We start from the raw sequence: 17,685 nt of genomic DNA on the forward strand, positions 1-17,685 counted from the left end.
GGGGGTTACTTCCTATGTGGTAGTTCGCGGGTACTCTGTTTTTTTCCAAAGGGGATTACTACGCATTTTTTAGCATTTAGCTTGAGACCATGGCTTTGACACCATGCATCAGTCTCATTAAGGCCCTTCTGGAGGATATCCATGTCGGCCGGAGACTATTATAGCACCCAGTTTGCACTCGTCCGCAAACTTGGTTAGCACAGCCTTACAGTGCTTGCCTGTACTTCTGAGAAGTATATGCCAAACAGGAGGGACCCCAGGACAGAGCCCTGAGGCACACCACTCATTACTGGTCTGGATTCGGACATAGATCCCGCTACTCTTACTTTGTGGGATCTGTCTGAGAGCCAGTTTGCGATCCATCTTGTGACGTAAGGGTTTATGCCCAGGTTGGTGAGTTTATCAATAATACCCGAATGGGGAATGGTGTCAAATGCTTTAACAAGGTCAAGGTAAGCCGTGTGTACCTCCTTTCCCCTATCTATAGCCTGAGTAACTGTCTGAAAGAAGTCTACCAGGTTCAGGAGGTATGATCTGCCCTTGATGAAGCTGAACTGTGTGGGGTCAAGTGTTTGGAGGCTCCCAATCTCTCCATTTATGAGTTCCATAATGATTCGCTCCATTGCCTTACAGATCAGACTGGTCAGGCTTATTGGTCAGTAGTTCCCAGGGTTGGTTGTGGGCCCACCCTTGTGCAGCGGAACCACCGTTGCTGTGCGCCATTCTATGGGCACATATCCTGTCGAGAGGCTGAGACTGAACAGAGTATTCAGATGCGGGGTTAATTCCTTTTAGAGCTCGCGTATGACACAGCCCGGGACACCATCTGGTCCCATGGAGGCAGTGTTTTTAGCTTTAGATAGAGCCTTATTAACCAACGTATCAATAATAATTGGAGTTACACAAACCCCTGGAATAGTAATAGGCCCTGTAGGTGGTGGTGGTGGTGGGGGGGGGGGGGGGTGGAATTTGCACTGAACCGATCAGCCAAGATGTTGGCAATGTCAGTGGGGTCAGTGTATTTTGTTCCATTTTGTACTAGCTCAGAACAGACCTGAGCGTTGCCATTTAGGTTTTTGACGTAACCATAGAAGGCCTTATGGTTATCCTTGGCATCCTTGGCAAATTTCTTTTCGAAATTGGCTTTAGTTGACTTGATGAGGGCCCTCAATTTCTTATTAATGCTGATAAGGGAAGATTTTTCTACTTGAGATTTGGCCTTTTTTTGTATAAGTCTCCTCCTACAAGCACCATGGAAAACCTATCCCACAGGGGATCAGACCCCATTCAACCAGGGCTGCATCTACCTCTACAGCCTTTCTCAGAGGTGTTCCTACCAAGGACACCTTAGAAGCCGCTACCTGGAGTTCTATACATACCTTCACCAAGTATTACCATTTGCCAATTAAGTCCAGAGCTGGGTTTGCCACTGCAGTTTTGCAGGGTCTTATAGCTGGTCCTAATGCTGTCTAACTTCCTCCTCCCACCCTTAGCTTTGGGAATCTACCCAAATGTGATGACTGCAACAGTGAAACACGAAGAACATAGTACAGTTGTGTACACTTACCATAAATGTAGATGTTTGAGTGTATTCACTGTTGCAGTCCCTCCAGCCCCCTATTTCTTTGGCTATACCTCTACTATTCTTTACTATGATTAAAAGCTTTTAGGTGTATTTGCTTTTTTATTGGAGGTATATCCTTGTATGTTTGTACATATGTTTTATTGCTTCCCATTAAGGGGTCACCTGACATCTGGGGCAAGAAAAACTGATGTAATGGCATCGGCTGCATGTTTTATACCCCTGACGACCTGACGTCACGGAAGAAGAGACAGCAACCGATGCAGGACCCAAGACTTTGTTAATCAGGCAGACTGAGGGCTACTGCAAGCAGATAACCCAAATGTGATGACTGCAGCAGTGAATACACTCGAACATCTACATATATGGTAAGTGTACACAACTGTACTTTCTCTCTCTCTCTCTTAAGGATAAGGGCTTTTCAAACTGTCCCAGAAGAGGAAAGGGAACAAGGTTTCTACTCAAGACTTTTTCTGGTACCCAGAAAAGACAACTGTCATCCTATCCTGGATCTCTCTATCCAAAACACTTTTTTTGGTGAGCCCAAAATTCAAGATGCTAACTCTTCACCAGTTGCTTCCTATGCTAGGCAAGGATGCCTGGTTGGCAACACTGGATTTAAAGGAAGCCTACCGTCATATCCCAATCAGGGAATCTTGCAGAGAAGATACCTACGCTTCAAAGCAGGCTTCATGCACTGTCAGTTCTCTGCACTTTCATTTGGCTTATCCATTGCACCCAGGGTATTCACAAAGTGCCTAGCTCCAGTCATTGCATTTTGCAGGCAAAGAAATATTCAAATATATCCATGCCTGAACGGTTGTCTAATTCAGGCAGAAAGCCAGGACATACTATTGAATCATCTGGTGTTTGTACAAAAAGTGCTAACTTCTCTGGGGTGCACCATAAACGAAAAGTAATCACAGCTGGTAAGCTGGTACCCTGCCAACAAATTGTATTCCTGGTAGCAAGCTTGAACACAGCTTCCCAGATGGCTTTCCTCACGCCAGAGAAAAGTTCATTTGACAGCTTACTTCAAGCACAAAGACCCTGCTATCTGCAAGTCAAATACTGCAAGCCTTGGGGTTCATGGCCTCCTGCATTCTCCTAATTCCATATGCACGACTGCATATGAGGAAACTACAATGGTATCTAAAAAGCCTATGGTGTCAACATGCTCAGGATCTAGAAGCAATGATTCCTATCATACCTTGCCTACAGTTAGAGTTCCTTTGGTGGGCAGAGGCCTGTCACCAAAACAAGGGACTGCCATTCACTCTACCCCCTGCTGCCCAAACCCTAACAACAGACACATCAGACTATGCATGGGGAGCTCACCTGGCAGGGAGGTGCATTCAGGGCAAATGGAACCCAAGTCAAATTCACCTGCATATCAGTCGCAAAGATATGTTAGCTGTACAAAATGCTCTGACAGCCTTAAGTACCACATTCTTCCAGGACAGTTAATGGTAAAGACGGGACAACACCACTTTTATGTGGCACATAAGCAGGGGGGGAACCCACTCGTACCCTCTGTGCAGACTAGCCATGGCTCTGTGGAACATGGCCTTGAGCTACCAAGTGCACCTACAGGCTCAATTCCTGCCAGGAAAGCTAAATACACTGGCAGACGATCTATGCAGAAATCTCATGACCCACACGAGTGGAAACTGGAACCAAAGGCATTCAACATGTTGATAAACAAATGAGGGAGCCCAGAGATAGACCTGTTTGCCTACCCCCAGACGTACCAATTGGACAAATTCTGCACAAGGACTGCCCACAAACAAGCTTGGAAAGTGGATGCCCTGTCCTTCACCTGGAAAAATCTATCAGTTTATGCCTTTCCTCCTCTGTCTCTCCTCTCCAAGGTACTACTAAAGATCAAACAGGACAAACCAAGGATGATACTGATTGCACCAGACTGGCCAACACTGGTACCCCCTCTTGCGCAGTGTCACTGCTGCCACCATGGCACCTGCCTCAGACCCCTACCCTGCTGTCCCAGCAGAAGGGCCAGATTCTGCACCCTCCGCTTCAAACCCTGAACCTGGCAGCCTGGCTAATTACCTGATCTCTCCATTACCATCCCTCAGTAAACAAGTGTTGGATGTCATTCTGGAGGCAAGGAGGCCTAGTACTAGAAAATCTTATGCTGAAAAATGGAAAAAATTCTGTTCCTGGAATCAAACTCAGGGGAGGAGCACAGCAGTGCCCAATTTACCTCAGATTCTTCAATACTTAACTGAGATGCTTCACAAGGGTCTTTCTTTCTTTTTCCTCCATCAAAATTCATGCCTCAGCCATTTTGGCTCATTACAACACAGAACCCACCCCTCTTCCCTCATCCACTGCTCAGGCAGTTCCTCAGAGGGGCCAAAAACCTAAGACCACCCAGGAGAGCCCCTACTCCAGCCTGGGACCTCAACTTTGTATTGGAAAACTTACTCCACTTCCTTTTGAGCCAGCTGCGAATGCAGAGTTGAAATTCCTTTCTTGGAAGACCGCCTTCCTTTTAGCCATCACTTCAGCAGGAAGGGTGTCTGAATCACAGGCCCTTATGGCATTGGAGCCTTTCATCATCTTTCATGCCGACAGGGTGTCCCTTAGGCCCAATCCCTCCTTCATGCCCAAGGTAGTATCCAGTGTGACTCTTAATCAGTCCATTCATTTGCCAACCTTCTTTTCTAATTCACAGAATAAAGGGGAACAGATACTGCACTCCTTAGATTTTACTTGGACAGGACCAAACCTTTCAGGAAATCTGAACAGCTGCTGGTGGCATTTCCTGCAGGGGCAGAGGGATAGGCCATTTCCAAAGCAAACCATTTCTAAATGGATAGGCCATTGCATTCATTTCTGCTATAAGCACCATGGAAAACCTATCCCACAGGGGATATGACCACGTTCAGCCAGGGCTGCATCTACCCTCTACAGCCTTTCTCAGAGGTGTCCCTACCAGGGACATCCTAGAAGCTGCTACCTGGAGTTCTGTACATACTTTCACCAAGCATTACCATTTACCAATTTTCTCTAAATCCAGAGCTAGTTTTGCCACTGCAGTCTTGCAGGGCCTTATAGCTGGTCCTAATGCTATTTAAATTCCTCCTCCCTTCCTTAGCTTTGGGAATCTACCCAAATGTGATGACTGCAGCAGTGAAACACGAAGAACATAGTACAGGTGTGTACACTTCATAAATGTAGATGTTCGAGTGTATTCACTTTTGCAGTCCTGGTTACCCTCCCTCCCTCCAGCCCCCTGACTTCTTTTGGCTATACCTCTATTCCTTTTTTTTTTTTTTTACTATGCTTAAAAGCTTTTTGGTGTATTTGATTTTTTGTTGGAGGTATAACCTTGTATATATATATATATATATATATATATATATATATATATATATATATATATATATATATATATATATATTTAATTGCTTCCCATTAGGGGGGCACCTGACATCTGGGGCAAGAAAAACTGATGTAATGGTGTCGGCTGCATGTTTTATACTCCTGACTACCTGGCGTCATGGAAGATGAGACTGCAACCAATGCAGGACCCAAGACTTTGTTAATCAGGCCGACTGAGGGCTACTGCAAGCAGATAACCCAAATGTAATGACTGCAACAGTGAATACACTCGAACATCTACATTTATGGTAAGTGTACACGACTGTACTTTCCCCTGGCGGCAATCACCATAGATGTGTGTGTGTGTGTGTGTGTGTGTGTGTGTGATCTGGAGTTGGGTGATGGATAGGATGGTTCAAGGTGTGTGATTACATGATGAAAGCAAGCTGCACATCCTCCAAGTCTAACTGTAAAGGTGCTGTTGCCATTAATTAGCATTGGTTGTTGTGTGATACATAAACATAGAGGGAAAGTCATTAATACCCCCAATGCTTGGAAGGCTTTGAGGTCCTGGACATGAGCTGCATCTTCTGATTGCTTTCTGCTTGAGCCACATTCCTAGAGAGGTTGACTGTAACAGATAGGCTTAGTCATTATTTTATGATGCCTCACAACTGGCCCCTCACCGTCTGGAAAATGGCTCATGGACACTAATGCAACCATCAGGTGGCTAAACATAATTGAAAAATGCTGAAATCAGATGTAGTTGCTTCTAGTGTTTTCTTTTAGAAATTTCTGTTTTGTAGAGATCTCTGCCATGGTCACTTCATCAGTTTGCATCTTCACCAAGCTGTACTTGGTTGAGATTTTCCTCATCTTGCCTACTTACTATATGAGGCCTACAGATTATATGTGATAGACCTGTACCAACCATTGTACCTCATTTGTAAGGAGGTCTTGTGCAGTGGTGCTTTACTACCGTTTTGTCTCCCCCCCTCTCTGTGCAGTCTCTCCATCTTGCCACAGTGGATGGATTTCCGTTTGTCAGTCAAGTATGCAGATGTTTTCCTGTTCGTGTGCTTTCTTATAGGTCATGTATACTTGCTGCATGGGAATTGAGCTGAGTCGCACAGGTCCTTGTAGCCTGGTGCATGATGATATTGATATGCATTGATCAAATGTATGAACACCTTTGAGTCCAGGAAAGAGAGAAAATGCAGTAGTGTTCTAAGCAGGGATGTTTGAAAATGAACTACTATACTAACATCTTAAAGTAGAAACCTCACAGATCAGCTGATATGGTGAGTACCTGTTACTTCACTTGACTTTAGAATTTTATATGGCTTCTTCGTGTATCTGAAAACTTGCATTATTTGACTACTTACCAACATAAAAAGACATAAGAATGTCTGTGGGCTATTGTAAAATGTATAGAAAAATTTTCAGTATAACATAAGAACGTGCTTTGTCAGGTATGTTAATATACTGCAGCAATAGGGTTAAAGAAGTGTAGGTGTTAAGTTAAGTGTTTCAAACCTCACCACATAGCCTCAGTAGAAAGTAGTCTGTTTCATTTTGTACTGAGTTTTTTAGTTTCTGTCAGGTCCTGTTCATAACAGGTATACAAGTCAATTTTTATGCTACAGCTATATGAAGTGCATTTGACAAGTTTTTGTTTTTCTTGCAGGATGCAGTAAAAGTATGCAGAAAATTTATGCAGCGTGACCCAGATGAGTTGAGGTTTACAGTGGTAGCACTTTCCAAGGCATAATTTTTCAAATTAAGAGAGCTCTAGCTTTTGGTATAATATACAATTACACCGATTTGCTGCCATATCTGTAATACTGCACATTTTAATATGTTCATTTTCTGTTTACATGTTATGCATTTATTAACCTGGTACTTATCATAATTAAACTTTGGATCAGTGCTGGCTTGCATTATTTACAAAAGAAGCTGCAGTAACATAATTTTTTCAATCATATTGTCCAAGTATTTGGCATGCATTGTTTGGGTATTAGTTACGAGAATGAGGTTTCCGAAGCTGTTTATTTTCTCAGTGAAAACAGAGAGCATTTATTGCATTATAAAGATGGACTACATTGTCTTGTATGGTCTGTGTAGAAGGGGTCTATATTATGTGATCTAAGAATCTCTTCTTCTAACGCATAATCGACACATATACACATGTACAGCAAATGGCCACATCCTCTGGAATTGCCATTTTCTTCAATGTAGAGCAATCTTGGAGTTGGTATATTTACTTTGGGGGTACCCCCCCCCCCCACACACACACACACACACACTTAATTAGTGTTTTAAAGTTTGTTTTTTATTTTACGGCCACATTCATTTTTAATTAATCCCCGAGGAAAAAATTTGAGGACGTTGCCATTCACAGTTTACAGAGTTCACTGTATATATGTCAATTATTATGTGTTCGAAGAAGAGATTCTTCAATCACATAATATAGACCCGTGTGTTAGTGAGTGCAGATCTTCAAAGAGTCAGTTTCACAGTAAATCTAACATGGACTGGTTTATTCCCTTCAACCAATAGAATTTACACTGTCAGCTCAGCAAGGAGAAGGAACTTGCTTAATGATTTTTCATCCAGTTGCACTTTTCAGGATAGATCCAGCATTTTATGTTTTATTAATTTGACAAATAAAAAGTTGCATTCCCTCTTTTCTGTGCCATCTTTTAATTTTCTATATATGTGCATGTGCAAACAAACACATATATTGACATTTCTATATGGTGAACATTCTTTGAATATTTGTCTTTCATATCTGGCCATTACTTTATACTTTTTCTTCATGGAAGGAATACATAAAGTGGATATAAAAGGTGTACACACCCCTGTTAAAATGCCAGGTTTTTGTGATGTAAAAAAGTGAGACCACAATAAATAATTTCAAAACTTCCCCCTTTAATGTGACCTATAAACCTGTACAAGTCAATTAAAAAACAATCTGTTTGGGAAAAAAATATAAAAAATAAAAAACGTACAATAAGCTGGTTGCATAAGTGTGCACACCCTTAAACTAATACTTTCTTTGAGGCACCTTTTGATTTAATTACAGCATTCGGTCTTCTTAGGTAGGAATCTTATCATCATGGTATATCTTGACTTGACAGTATTTGCCCACTCTTCCTTGCAAAAGTGCTCCAAATCTGTCAGATTGCAAGGCCATCTCTTGTGCACAGCCCTCTTCAGGTCACCCCACAGATTTTCTATTGGATTTAGGTCTGGGCCATTCTAAAACTTTTATTTTCTTCTGGTGAAGTCATTCTTTTGTTGATTTGGATGTATGCTTTGGGTCATCGTCATGTTGATAGGTGAAATTCCTCTTCAGCTTTCAAGCAGATGCCTAAAGGTTTTGGGCCAAAAGTGACTGGTATTTGGAACTGTTCATAATTCCCTCCACCTTGACTAAAGCCCGAGTTCCAGCTGAAGAAAAGCAACCCCCAAAGCGTGTTACTGCCACCACCATGCTTTGCTGTGGGGATGGTGTTCCTTTTGTGATGCAAAGTGCGTTCGCGCCAAACATACCTTTTGGAATTGTGGCCAAAAATTCAGCCTTGGTCTCATCAGACCATAACACATTTCCCTACATGCTTTTGGAAGACTTGATGTATTGTTTTGCAAATTTTAGCTGGGCCTGGATGTTTTTGTGTGTAAGAAAAGGCTTCTGTCTTGCACCCCTGGGCCAGACATATAGAGAATACGGGAGATTGTCACATGTAGTATACAACCAGTACTTGCCAGAAATTCCTGCAACTTCTTCAGTGTTGTTGTAGGTCTCTTGGCATCCTCCCTTATCAGTTTTTGTCTTGTTTTTTCATCAGTTTTGGAGGGACATCCAGTTCTTTGCAACATCACTGCTGTCCCATATTTTCTCCACTTTTTGATGACTGTCTTCACTGTGTTCCATGGTATATCCAAAGCTGTGGACATTTTTTTTTGTACCCTTCTCCTGACCGATACCTTTCAACAATGAGATCCCTTTGATGCTTTGTAAGCCCTCTGTGATCCATGGCTTTTGCTGTAGCAGGCAACTGAGTAAATGTCAGGAAACTTCTACTAGGACAGCTGAACTTTATTTGGGGTTAATCAGCATCTCTAAATGATGATAGGTGTGTACCCAAGAAGATTAGTTTTAAGGGAGTGCACACTTATGCAACCAGTTTATTGTACGTTTTTTATATATTTTTCCCTAACAGATTTGATTTCTAATTTAATTGTACAGGTTATAGGTCACATTAAAGGTGGGAAAAGTTTTGAAATTATTTATTGTGGTCTCATTTTTTTATATCACAAAAACCTGGCATTTTAACAGGGGTGTGTACACTTTTTATATCCACTGTATTTTAGACAATTCATCATCTTTCTTTTCACTCACATTTTTATCACTTCACATTAATTAGTCCAAGAATGTGTTTGTTAAACCAGTGATTATAACTACTGAAGAGTCATCCTCTTTTTGACGAGCTGAAGTAATTCTACTGCAAGAGTGGTTCAGTATTCCTTCATTTTTGGGAGTGAGCCGTTTTCTTCATCTGATGTTTTGTTTGTACAAAAGTACATTTTTGGTAGATATTTACATTGGTCACATCAGTGGCAACTTAAAAGTTCTATATGCTGTAATTTATTGACTTCAGTACTTTGAACATATTGCTCAATTTTTGGACATATAATTATTTCTGAATTTAGAGCCAAAGTTGAGACAGCACTTGAATAATTCCATGTTTATTTTTCCTCTGAATTTAAAATGTTTCTTCATGGACACTGCAGTCACAATGCAGGTCCAGCTAATCTCACCATGATACCTTCATTGGAGTACTGTTAGCTTGCTGTCACTATTCTGATTTAATATTAAGAAAAACATAAAAGAACTAGTGCCGCAAAAGATGCATCAGAAAAATGTCGATGTCCTTCCATGAACATGGTTGCAGTATTATTAACTAATTGGATATCCTGCCAAGGATAGCTATATATCCAACAAATGACCTCCTCCACATGGAAACGGGTACAATAAAGCATTAGTTGAAGTCGAGTTAAGACAATTGTGTAAATATAGCATCTGTTTTTAGTTGCATTCAGTCTGAAGGAGTCTCGTGAAGAGATGAAGGCGCTTACTGGATGTTGATTCTTTTAAGATTTTTGTTGGTTAGAGGTACAGTAAAGGCTGTATAGATGCAAAGTAGCCCAGAGCTTTCTTGGCATCAACAAAGACCTGAAATTGTCGCTTCTTCTTTGATTTGTCAGCTGTCAGATCCATGTCTCTTCATTTGATGTTGGTCAGACAAGTATCCCTATTGGGGACCCTTCTGTCTCTTTTTTTTTTTTTTTTTTGTATTTCATAACTTTTGTATATGTCGTTGAAGAGAGGGAAATGTGATTGTGCGAGGCAGATTCCACACAGAGATCACAAAGCTGAATGTTTGTTTTGTCTAGTTGCTGAACACATTTATAGGGATTGTTGTATCTGTTAGGCAGTTTCACCTAAGACTTTACATAGTCATCTGTCTTTTAAAAAAAAAAACAAAGCCCTTGCTTTAGGGATAAAATGATATCGGAGTCCTTTGATAGCGGATGACCTTTATTACTCCAAAGAAGTTGTTGAAAATATTTTGATTGGAAACTTCTGCTCCAGAGTTGAACGCAGAAGTCTCCATTGTGTCTCTTAATGAGACCTTCGGCCATCTAGCTAGCTGCATCTGTCATTATTTCTGTTGCTGCTCCTTTCTTGACTCTGGGGCTGATATGGCACAGCCGTCTTGCACATCCATCATATCCAACCAGTCGTCTACTTTGGTCGAGAAGGGGGACCACGGTTTATGTCAGAGAGACAAAGTGGAATACCTCAAACCTTAGTTAGGAAAGAAGTTCTTGGCTTTTTGGTTGAGGTATGTCAGGGCCCATACTTTTCTTGTTTTTAGGAAGGGTAGACATTAGATTTAAGAAGCAGCAGAAAACTAGACATACAGTTTCTCCTTTCTCTGTGTGGGACTACAGCAGGAGTGGTGCAGTTTTTCTTGGGTCCTTATGTCTCCAAAGCAGGGTTCTTTCTTTCCTCCTACTGCTGCCTCTCCTCCACTTCAAAAGTTTAGGGAGGAATCTGAGGATGAAAGAGTCTAATTCAGATGGGGATGATTGAATTTGGGAAGAATAAACTAAATATTCTTGTGCTGGCTATGCTTATTCCCCCCTGATGAGGACTTTTAGTGACAGTATTGTCAGAATGATACAGCTTTTTCAGTGGGAAGGTTCTCAGTTGTCTGATATCCAGAAGAGGAGCTGTGCTGTGCCTTCTAAGGTCCTGTCTTCTAGTGTTTTTTTTATATAGCTTCAGATAGTACAGCCATTGCTAGATTTGGCAAAAAGTGTATAGTTCTGCCAGTTTAGCCTTTAAAGCTGTAAATTACCAATCACACATGGTTGGGTACCTCTCTTTTATTCTGTACTTTCTTTATTGGATAATTCAGAAGCCAACTCCTCTGCACTGTTGCTTTAATTCTGTTTCCCAAGTGGTTAGACTTTTTAAGTGTAGTTATGATGCTGCAGATGCCCCGTCTAGGGCTGCAGCCATCAGTTCAGTTCTTCATAGATCTCCATGGTTTAGACTTTAGCTTTTGCATGAGAACGTCCAGGCTAAGCTGCTGGACTGTCCTTTGGATAGGCAGCATCTTTTTGGTTCTGCAGCTGCAGAACTTTTCAGATCCTTTAAAGGAGAAAGAGTCATGCAGGACCTAAAATAAATCTTTTCTCTTCTTCCTAAACTTCAGTTAAATTATCCTTAACTTCCGGTAAATTATCCTTCTTAGGATGGTCCTTTACATTCAAAGGATATGAAATCTTGGAAGATGTTTCAGGAAAAGTCTTGAGTTCCAGGAGTTCTAAAACTTCCTTTCCAGACAAATCAGCTGCCTTGTGATTGTCTGTCTATCTGTCCTTCCTGGTTCATCCCATCTTAGCCTGTCTCAGGTTCCTTTATCTTCAAAACTTTCCCTCACTCTGCCAGTTTGGAAAATTACCTCAGAGAAATGGGTTCTGTCCATTATTTAAGGAGGACACAAAATGTTTTGGAAAGTTTTCCCTTATTCCTCAGGGTTTCCTCAGCCACCCCAAAGCCAGATTCATCTTATGCTAATGCTTCTTTGAGATATCCTTTCTCAAGGGACCATAGAATTGGTTGATCCTCACTTAGAAAAAAACAGGTTTTCACTTTTTTCTAGTTCATAGAAAGGCAGGCACATTTTGAATCTTTCCTTTCTCAACACTATCCTATTTTGAATCTTTCCTTTCTCAACACTATCCTAAAGATTCTAAGTTTCAAAGTATTGATCATTTGACCCTTACTTCCAATGATTATTCCACAGGCTTTCATGGTGACTTTGGATTTAAAGGATGTCTTATCTTCATGTACCTGTTAATCCACACTTGGATTTAAAGGATGGCTTATTTTCATATTCCTATTCATCCACACTTTAGCAAATTCTTAAGCTTTTGCGTGTCTTCATATCACTTAGTTTTCCATTTTACCCTTTAGTATTTCTACTGCCCCAAGGGTATTCACAACATGCCTAGCTCCTGTCATTATTTCTGCAGGCTTTGAGTTATTCAGATTTTTTTTATGTAGACCATCTTCTTAGGCTACTACCTATGAGCTTCTTCTGATTCATTTGCAATTTGTGATGCATCTTCTGATCAGGTTTAACCTGAAGAAATCTTGCTTAATTCCATTCCAGGACTGAATTTTCCTGAGTTGCAAAGTTTAAAATGTTTCAGTGACAGTTTTCTTCCAGAAGACTAGGATGTTCATCGTGTTACCCTGCTGCAGTCATCACACTTGGGTTATCCTGTCGTCAGGCGGTCCCGCAGTTGGCCGGATTTCCAAAGTCTTGGTCCGGCATCGGTTTCTGTCACCTCTTCCCTGACGTCAGTGCGCCAGGGGTACATATATTGCAACCGACGCCATTTTCTCCAGTCTCTTGCCGCGCGGTGCCCGAAGCAGAAGCAGTTCGCAAGTGCCAGTCGGCCAACTCCTGAGATTTTCGAATTCGAATTTCAGACCGAAGTCTTCTATAAAGCTAAGTACCCCGTTGGGGAAACTTTTCTTGCCTCAGACCGATGTCAGAAAAAGTTAACAATTGTATTTCTTGTGGGAAGCAAATACCTCATAAGGATTTTCATTCTTATTGCATACCTTGCCTAGGCCCTGATCACGACGTCACTTCTTGTCATTTTTGTGCTAGATTTAATAAACGTACTATTAAAAGACTATTTGATTTCGCACAACACTTTTTTTGGCAGAAAATTTAATTATAACATGCCGTCGGAGCTACCTACTACCGGCGTGCACAAAAATCGCAGGGATAAGGATCGACAGCCCAGGCCTAAGCCTGATTCCAAGGCCTCGGTTGATCCGGTCTCCGGTTATCAGTGAGGCTCCGACGCAGCCTCTGACTACCGCAGTTCAGGAACCCGAGACCGCTACGGATATTTTGACGGAATGTACTAGGCCACTGCAGACTTGTACTTCAGGCCCTACCGACGATTTACCTTCCAAGGACGTCGGTGTTTCTGAAACACCATCGCCTTCTGAAGGCGTTTTCAGACCGACGACTCTTACAGTCAAAACGTTTTTCAAGTCGAAAACTCCTTCCAAATTGAAAAAGGCTTCACTTCAGTCTCCTGTTCAAGGCCCTATGCCTAAGAAACAAATGCTCAAGATTGCTGAAGATTTGATTTCTCTTATCAGGGGTTCTCAGCCTCCTCCTGACAAAAGGCCTAGACAAGAGGAAGAATTTGCTTCCTCTGAACAAGTGTCTATTTCTTCGGATTCCTCTGAGGACCAAGACTATTCCTTCTCTCCTAATGAAGATTCTGATGCTGAGGACTCTATTCCCTTAGCTTCCCCTCTAGAAGATTACTCTTTTGGGGAAACTTTACACACTATGAGGGAACAATTTCACTGGGAAGGTCAGGATTACTCTGATTCTAAGAAAAGGCTCAGAGTTTCTTTTAATCCCCCAACACAGACCTCTAGCCATCCCTCCTGTTTTGGAGATTGTGGATGATGTCTATTTAAAATCCAGTTTCAACCCTCTCTGCCTCCTGCCCCGGCCAAGCCTGACAGATACTGCAGAGTTCCTGATTCCCACAAATTTCTTACAAAAGCCCAGTAGCTGACCCAGAGACTATCTCCCAGGGTCCCAAGGGGGCTAAAGCTTCCATGGCTAAAAATCCAGTACCTTCTGAGAGGGATTCAAGAGCACTAGACAGATGGGGGAAAAAGGATTACACCTCAGCAACTTTAGCTATGAGAGCTCTAAACTGTCAGTTTCATATGCTTAAGTATCAGCAATTTCTGATCTCAGTTAAAACAAAAGATAACCACCCTACCTCAACAAACTGAATTGAAAGAAATACAGCATTTGTTGCACGCCACCGAGCAGGTGGGCAAACATACCTTACAATGTGGGTTTGATTCTTTAGAGGCCGCCTGCAGAGCAGCTGTCACTGGTTCAGTTATACGTAGGCATGCCTGGTTAAAGGAACCAAGTCTGCCTGATCATGTTAAAGCAAAACTACTAGATGCTCCCTTACAGCAGGATGTCCTTTTTGGTGTTAAAGCAGAAGAAGTTTTAAAGAAAATGGAAGATAAGGCAAAATCAATGCAGACAGTCAAAGATTTCCTACAGGTGCAACCCCCTCGCTTCAGCAGAAACTGGCCAACAAAAAATTGGTCCTTTCCAGCCACTGACTGGCCTCAGAGGGGTAAATACAGGCGCCCAAGGGGCAGAGGACAACCACAAGCTCAGTATAAATCTCGCCAATGGGGCACCCCAACCCAGAAGGGAGGAGAAGACAGGTCTCAACCCACCAGAAGGCAAACTCAATGACTTGCACCTCAGCTGGCCAAACAAAGCTCTTTTGTCAGCCCCCCTGGGGGGGAAACTAGCACTTTTTGCAGGCAACTGGCACATGATCACAAAGGACAAATGGGTCCTAGACATAATTTTACAAGGATACAGATTCCACTTTCACACCTTGCCAATAAAAAGAGGAATACCAAACCTGCGACAAAATCAAAGGGCAGAGGCTCAAAAACAAATTACAGCTCTCATGGCCATGAGAGCCATTCAAAGGGTACCAACTCAAGAGCAAGGCCAAGGATTTTACTCAAGACTCTTCCTAGTACCCAGAAAAGAAAATGCTTGGAGACCAATTCTGGACCTTTCAATTCTAAACACTTACTTACAAGTTCCCAAATTCAAGATGCTAACACTACAGCAGCTACTTCCCATGTTGGGCAAGGAAGCATGGCTGGTAACGTTGGACCACAAGGAGGCATACCTGCATGTCCCTATCAGACAAAGTTGCAGAAGATACCTCCGTTTCATTGCAGGTTCAACCCATTATCAATTCTCTGCACTGCCCTTTGGCTTATCTACTGCGCCCAGAGTATTCACAAAATGCCTGGCACCAGTAATTGCATACTGCAGACAAAGAGGAATTCAAATATATCCATACCTGAATGACTGCCTCATCCAAGCAGAAAGAAAAGACATTCTCTTACAACATCTGGCTTTTGTAAAGCATCTACTAAATTGTCTGGGGTACACAGTAAACTAAAAGAAGTCAAAACTAGTACCCTCACAAAAAATGACATTCCTGGGTGCCAGCTTGAACACAACGGCCCAGAAGGCTTATCTTACACCAGACAAGCAATTACAACTGACTCAATATTTCAAGACAATGGTAACAAAGACCCAATTAACTGCAAGAAAAATTCTGCAGGCTTTGGGCTTCATGGCATTTTGCATTCTGATACCATTTGCAAAACTGCATATGAGGAAATTACAATGGTACCTAAAAAGCGTATGGTCTCAACACAGCCACAGCTTGGACACAGTGATATCTCTCATTCCCTGCCTTCAACAGGAATTTCTATGGTGGGCACAGGCATGTCACCTCAACAAGGGTCAGCCTTTCACCTTGCCCCCACCCAGGCAAACTATCACAACAGATGCTTCAGACTATGCCTGGGGGAACATATGGCAGGTCAATGCATTCAAGGCCTATGGACTGCAGAACAAAGAAAACTGCACATAAACCAAAAAGAGATGCTAGCTGTACAGAAAGCTCTGACAGCCTTCAAGGATCTACTACAGCCTGGACAACTGGCAATAAAGACGGACAACACCACAGTAATGTGGTACATAAACAAACAAGGGGGCACACATTCCTACCCTCTTTGCAGGCAAGCACTAATCTTACGGAACACAGCTGTGGCCTACCAAGTCCAGTTACAAGCTCACTTCCTGCCAGGACAGAAAAACACATTGGCAGACTACCTAAGCAGAAACATCAAAGATCCCCACGAGTGGAAGCTAGACCCACAAATATTTGCAATGATAACTCAAAGATGGGGCCTACCAAATATAAACCTGTTTGCCAGTCCTCAAAACTACCAGCTGACAAAATTTTGTACAAGGACATTCCACCACCAAGCTTGGAAAGTGGACGCTCTCTCCTTCAGTTGGAAAAACCTGACAGCATACGCCTTTCCTCCATTACCTCTTCTCACAAAGGTTCTTTTGAAGGTCAAAAAGGAGAAACCTCGAATGATTCTCATAGCCCCAGACTGGCCATGCCAGCACTGGTACCCGCTATTGAAGAATATGGCTCGCAGCCCACCATGGATATTGCCTCAAATACCTCATTTACTCACGCAACAAGACAAACAGATTCTACACAGCCAGATCAAAACCTTAAACCTGGCTGCATGGCAAATCAATTAAGCATCCAACCAGCCCCTCTTTCGCAAGCAGTACTGGATGTTATTCTAGAAGCCAGGAGGCCAAGCACCAGGAAGGCTTACTCGGACAAATGGAAAAGGTTTTCTGCTTGAAACCAAGCTAAAGGCCAAGACACAACTCAGCCTCATATGCCGCACATTCTGCAGTATCTAGCTGAGATGTTGCATAAAGGACTTTCCTTCTCCTCAATTAAAATCCATGCTTCAGCTATTTCAGCTCATTACAACACAAATCCACCTTTATTTTCAAATCCACTCCTAAGGCAGTTCCTCAGAGGGGCAAAAAACATTAGACCACCTAGAAGAGCTCCTACACCAACATAGGACCTCAACTTTGGTCTGGAAAAACTAACGCTTCCTCCCTTTGAACCAGCCTTTTCTGCAGACCTTCAGTTCCTATCTTGGAAGACTGCCCTGCTCCTGGCAATAACTTCTGCTAGGAGAGTTTCAGAATTACAGGCACTTATGACAGTGGAACCTTTCCTCATTTTTCATCAAGACAGAGTTTCTCTACGAACTAATCCTTCCTTCATGCCTAAGGTGGATGTAATGGGATCCTATCTCGCCTACATTCATAACTGATGGGTTCGGAGCCGATCCATCGGCTCCGACTCGGCCAACTAGTATACTAGAACGAAGTCTCTTATTGGCTGGGCTACCCTCTATCCCAGGATGCACCACACCTGCTTCCCCAGATCTCGTTTGCCGCTTTACAAGCTAGACGTGGTCTCAACTTGGCTGGAGCTAAGTGTATTTTTCTTTTTTTTCTGGTCTTTTGACCTGGGGTTTCTTCATAAATTCAATCAACAGCTGTTTTAACAGCTATTCTGTGTATTGTTTGAGTGTTATTGGCAGTTATTTTTTTGGTATCTGTTGGTATTTCGGGCAAGGCCCGTTTAAGTTAGAGGGCCTTTGCCCTTCTTGG

General features: G+C 42.3%; 1 protein-coding gene across 1 annotated transcript in view; it reads left to right on the forward strand.

Annotated features, from left to right (window-relative positions):
* Window positions 1-6,860, forward strand: part of LOC122814212 (ubiquitin carboxyl-terminal hydrolase isozyme L4-like) — a 609,903-nt gene extending 603,043 nt beyond the window's left edge. The window contains exon 11 of the mRNA XM_044086813.1: window positions 6,618-6,860. Coding sequence (XP_043942748.1) covers window positions 6,618-6,701 — 84 coding nt within the window. The 3' untranslated portion in view covers window positions 6,702-6,860. The remainder of the gene's footprint in view (window positions 1-6,617) is intronic.
* The last annotated feature ends 10,825 nt before the right edge of the window (window positions 6,861-17,685 follow it).

The sequence above is a fragment of the Protopterus annectens genome, chromosome 10.part0 (assembly GCF_019279795.1).
Source record: "Protopterus annectens isolate FY-2018-M chromosome 10.part0, PAN1.0, whole genome shotgun sequence".
Classification (NCBI taxonomy): Eukaryota; Metazoa; Chordata; order Ceratodontiformes; family Protopteridae; genus Protopterus; species Protopterus annectens.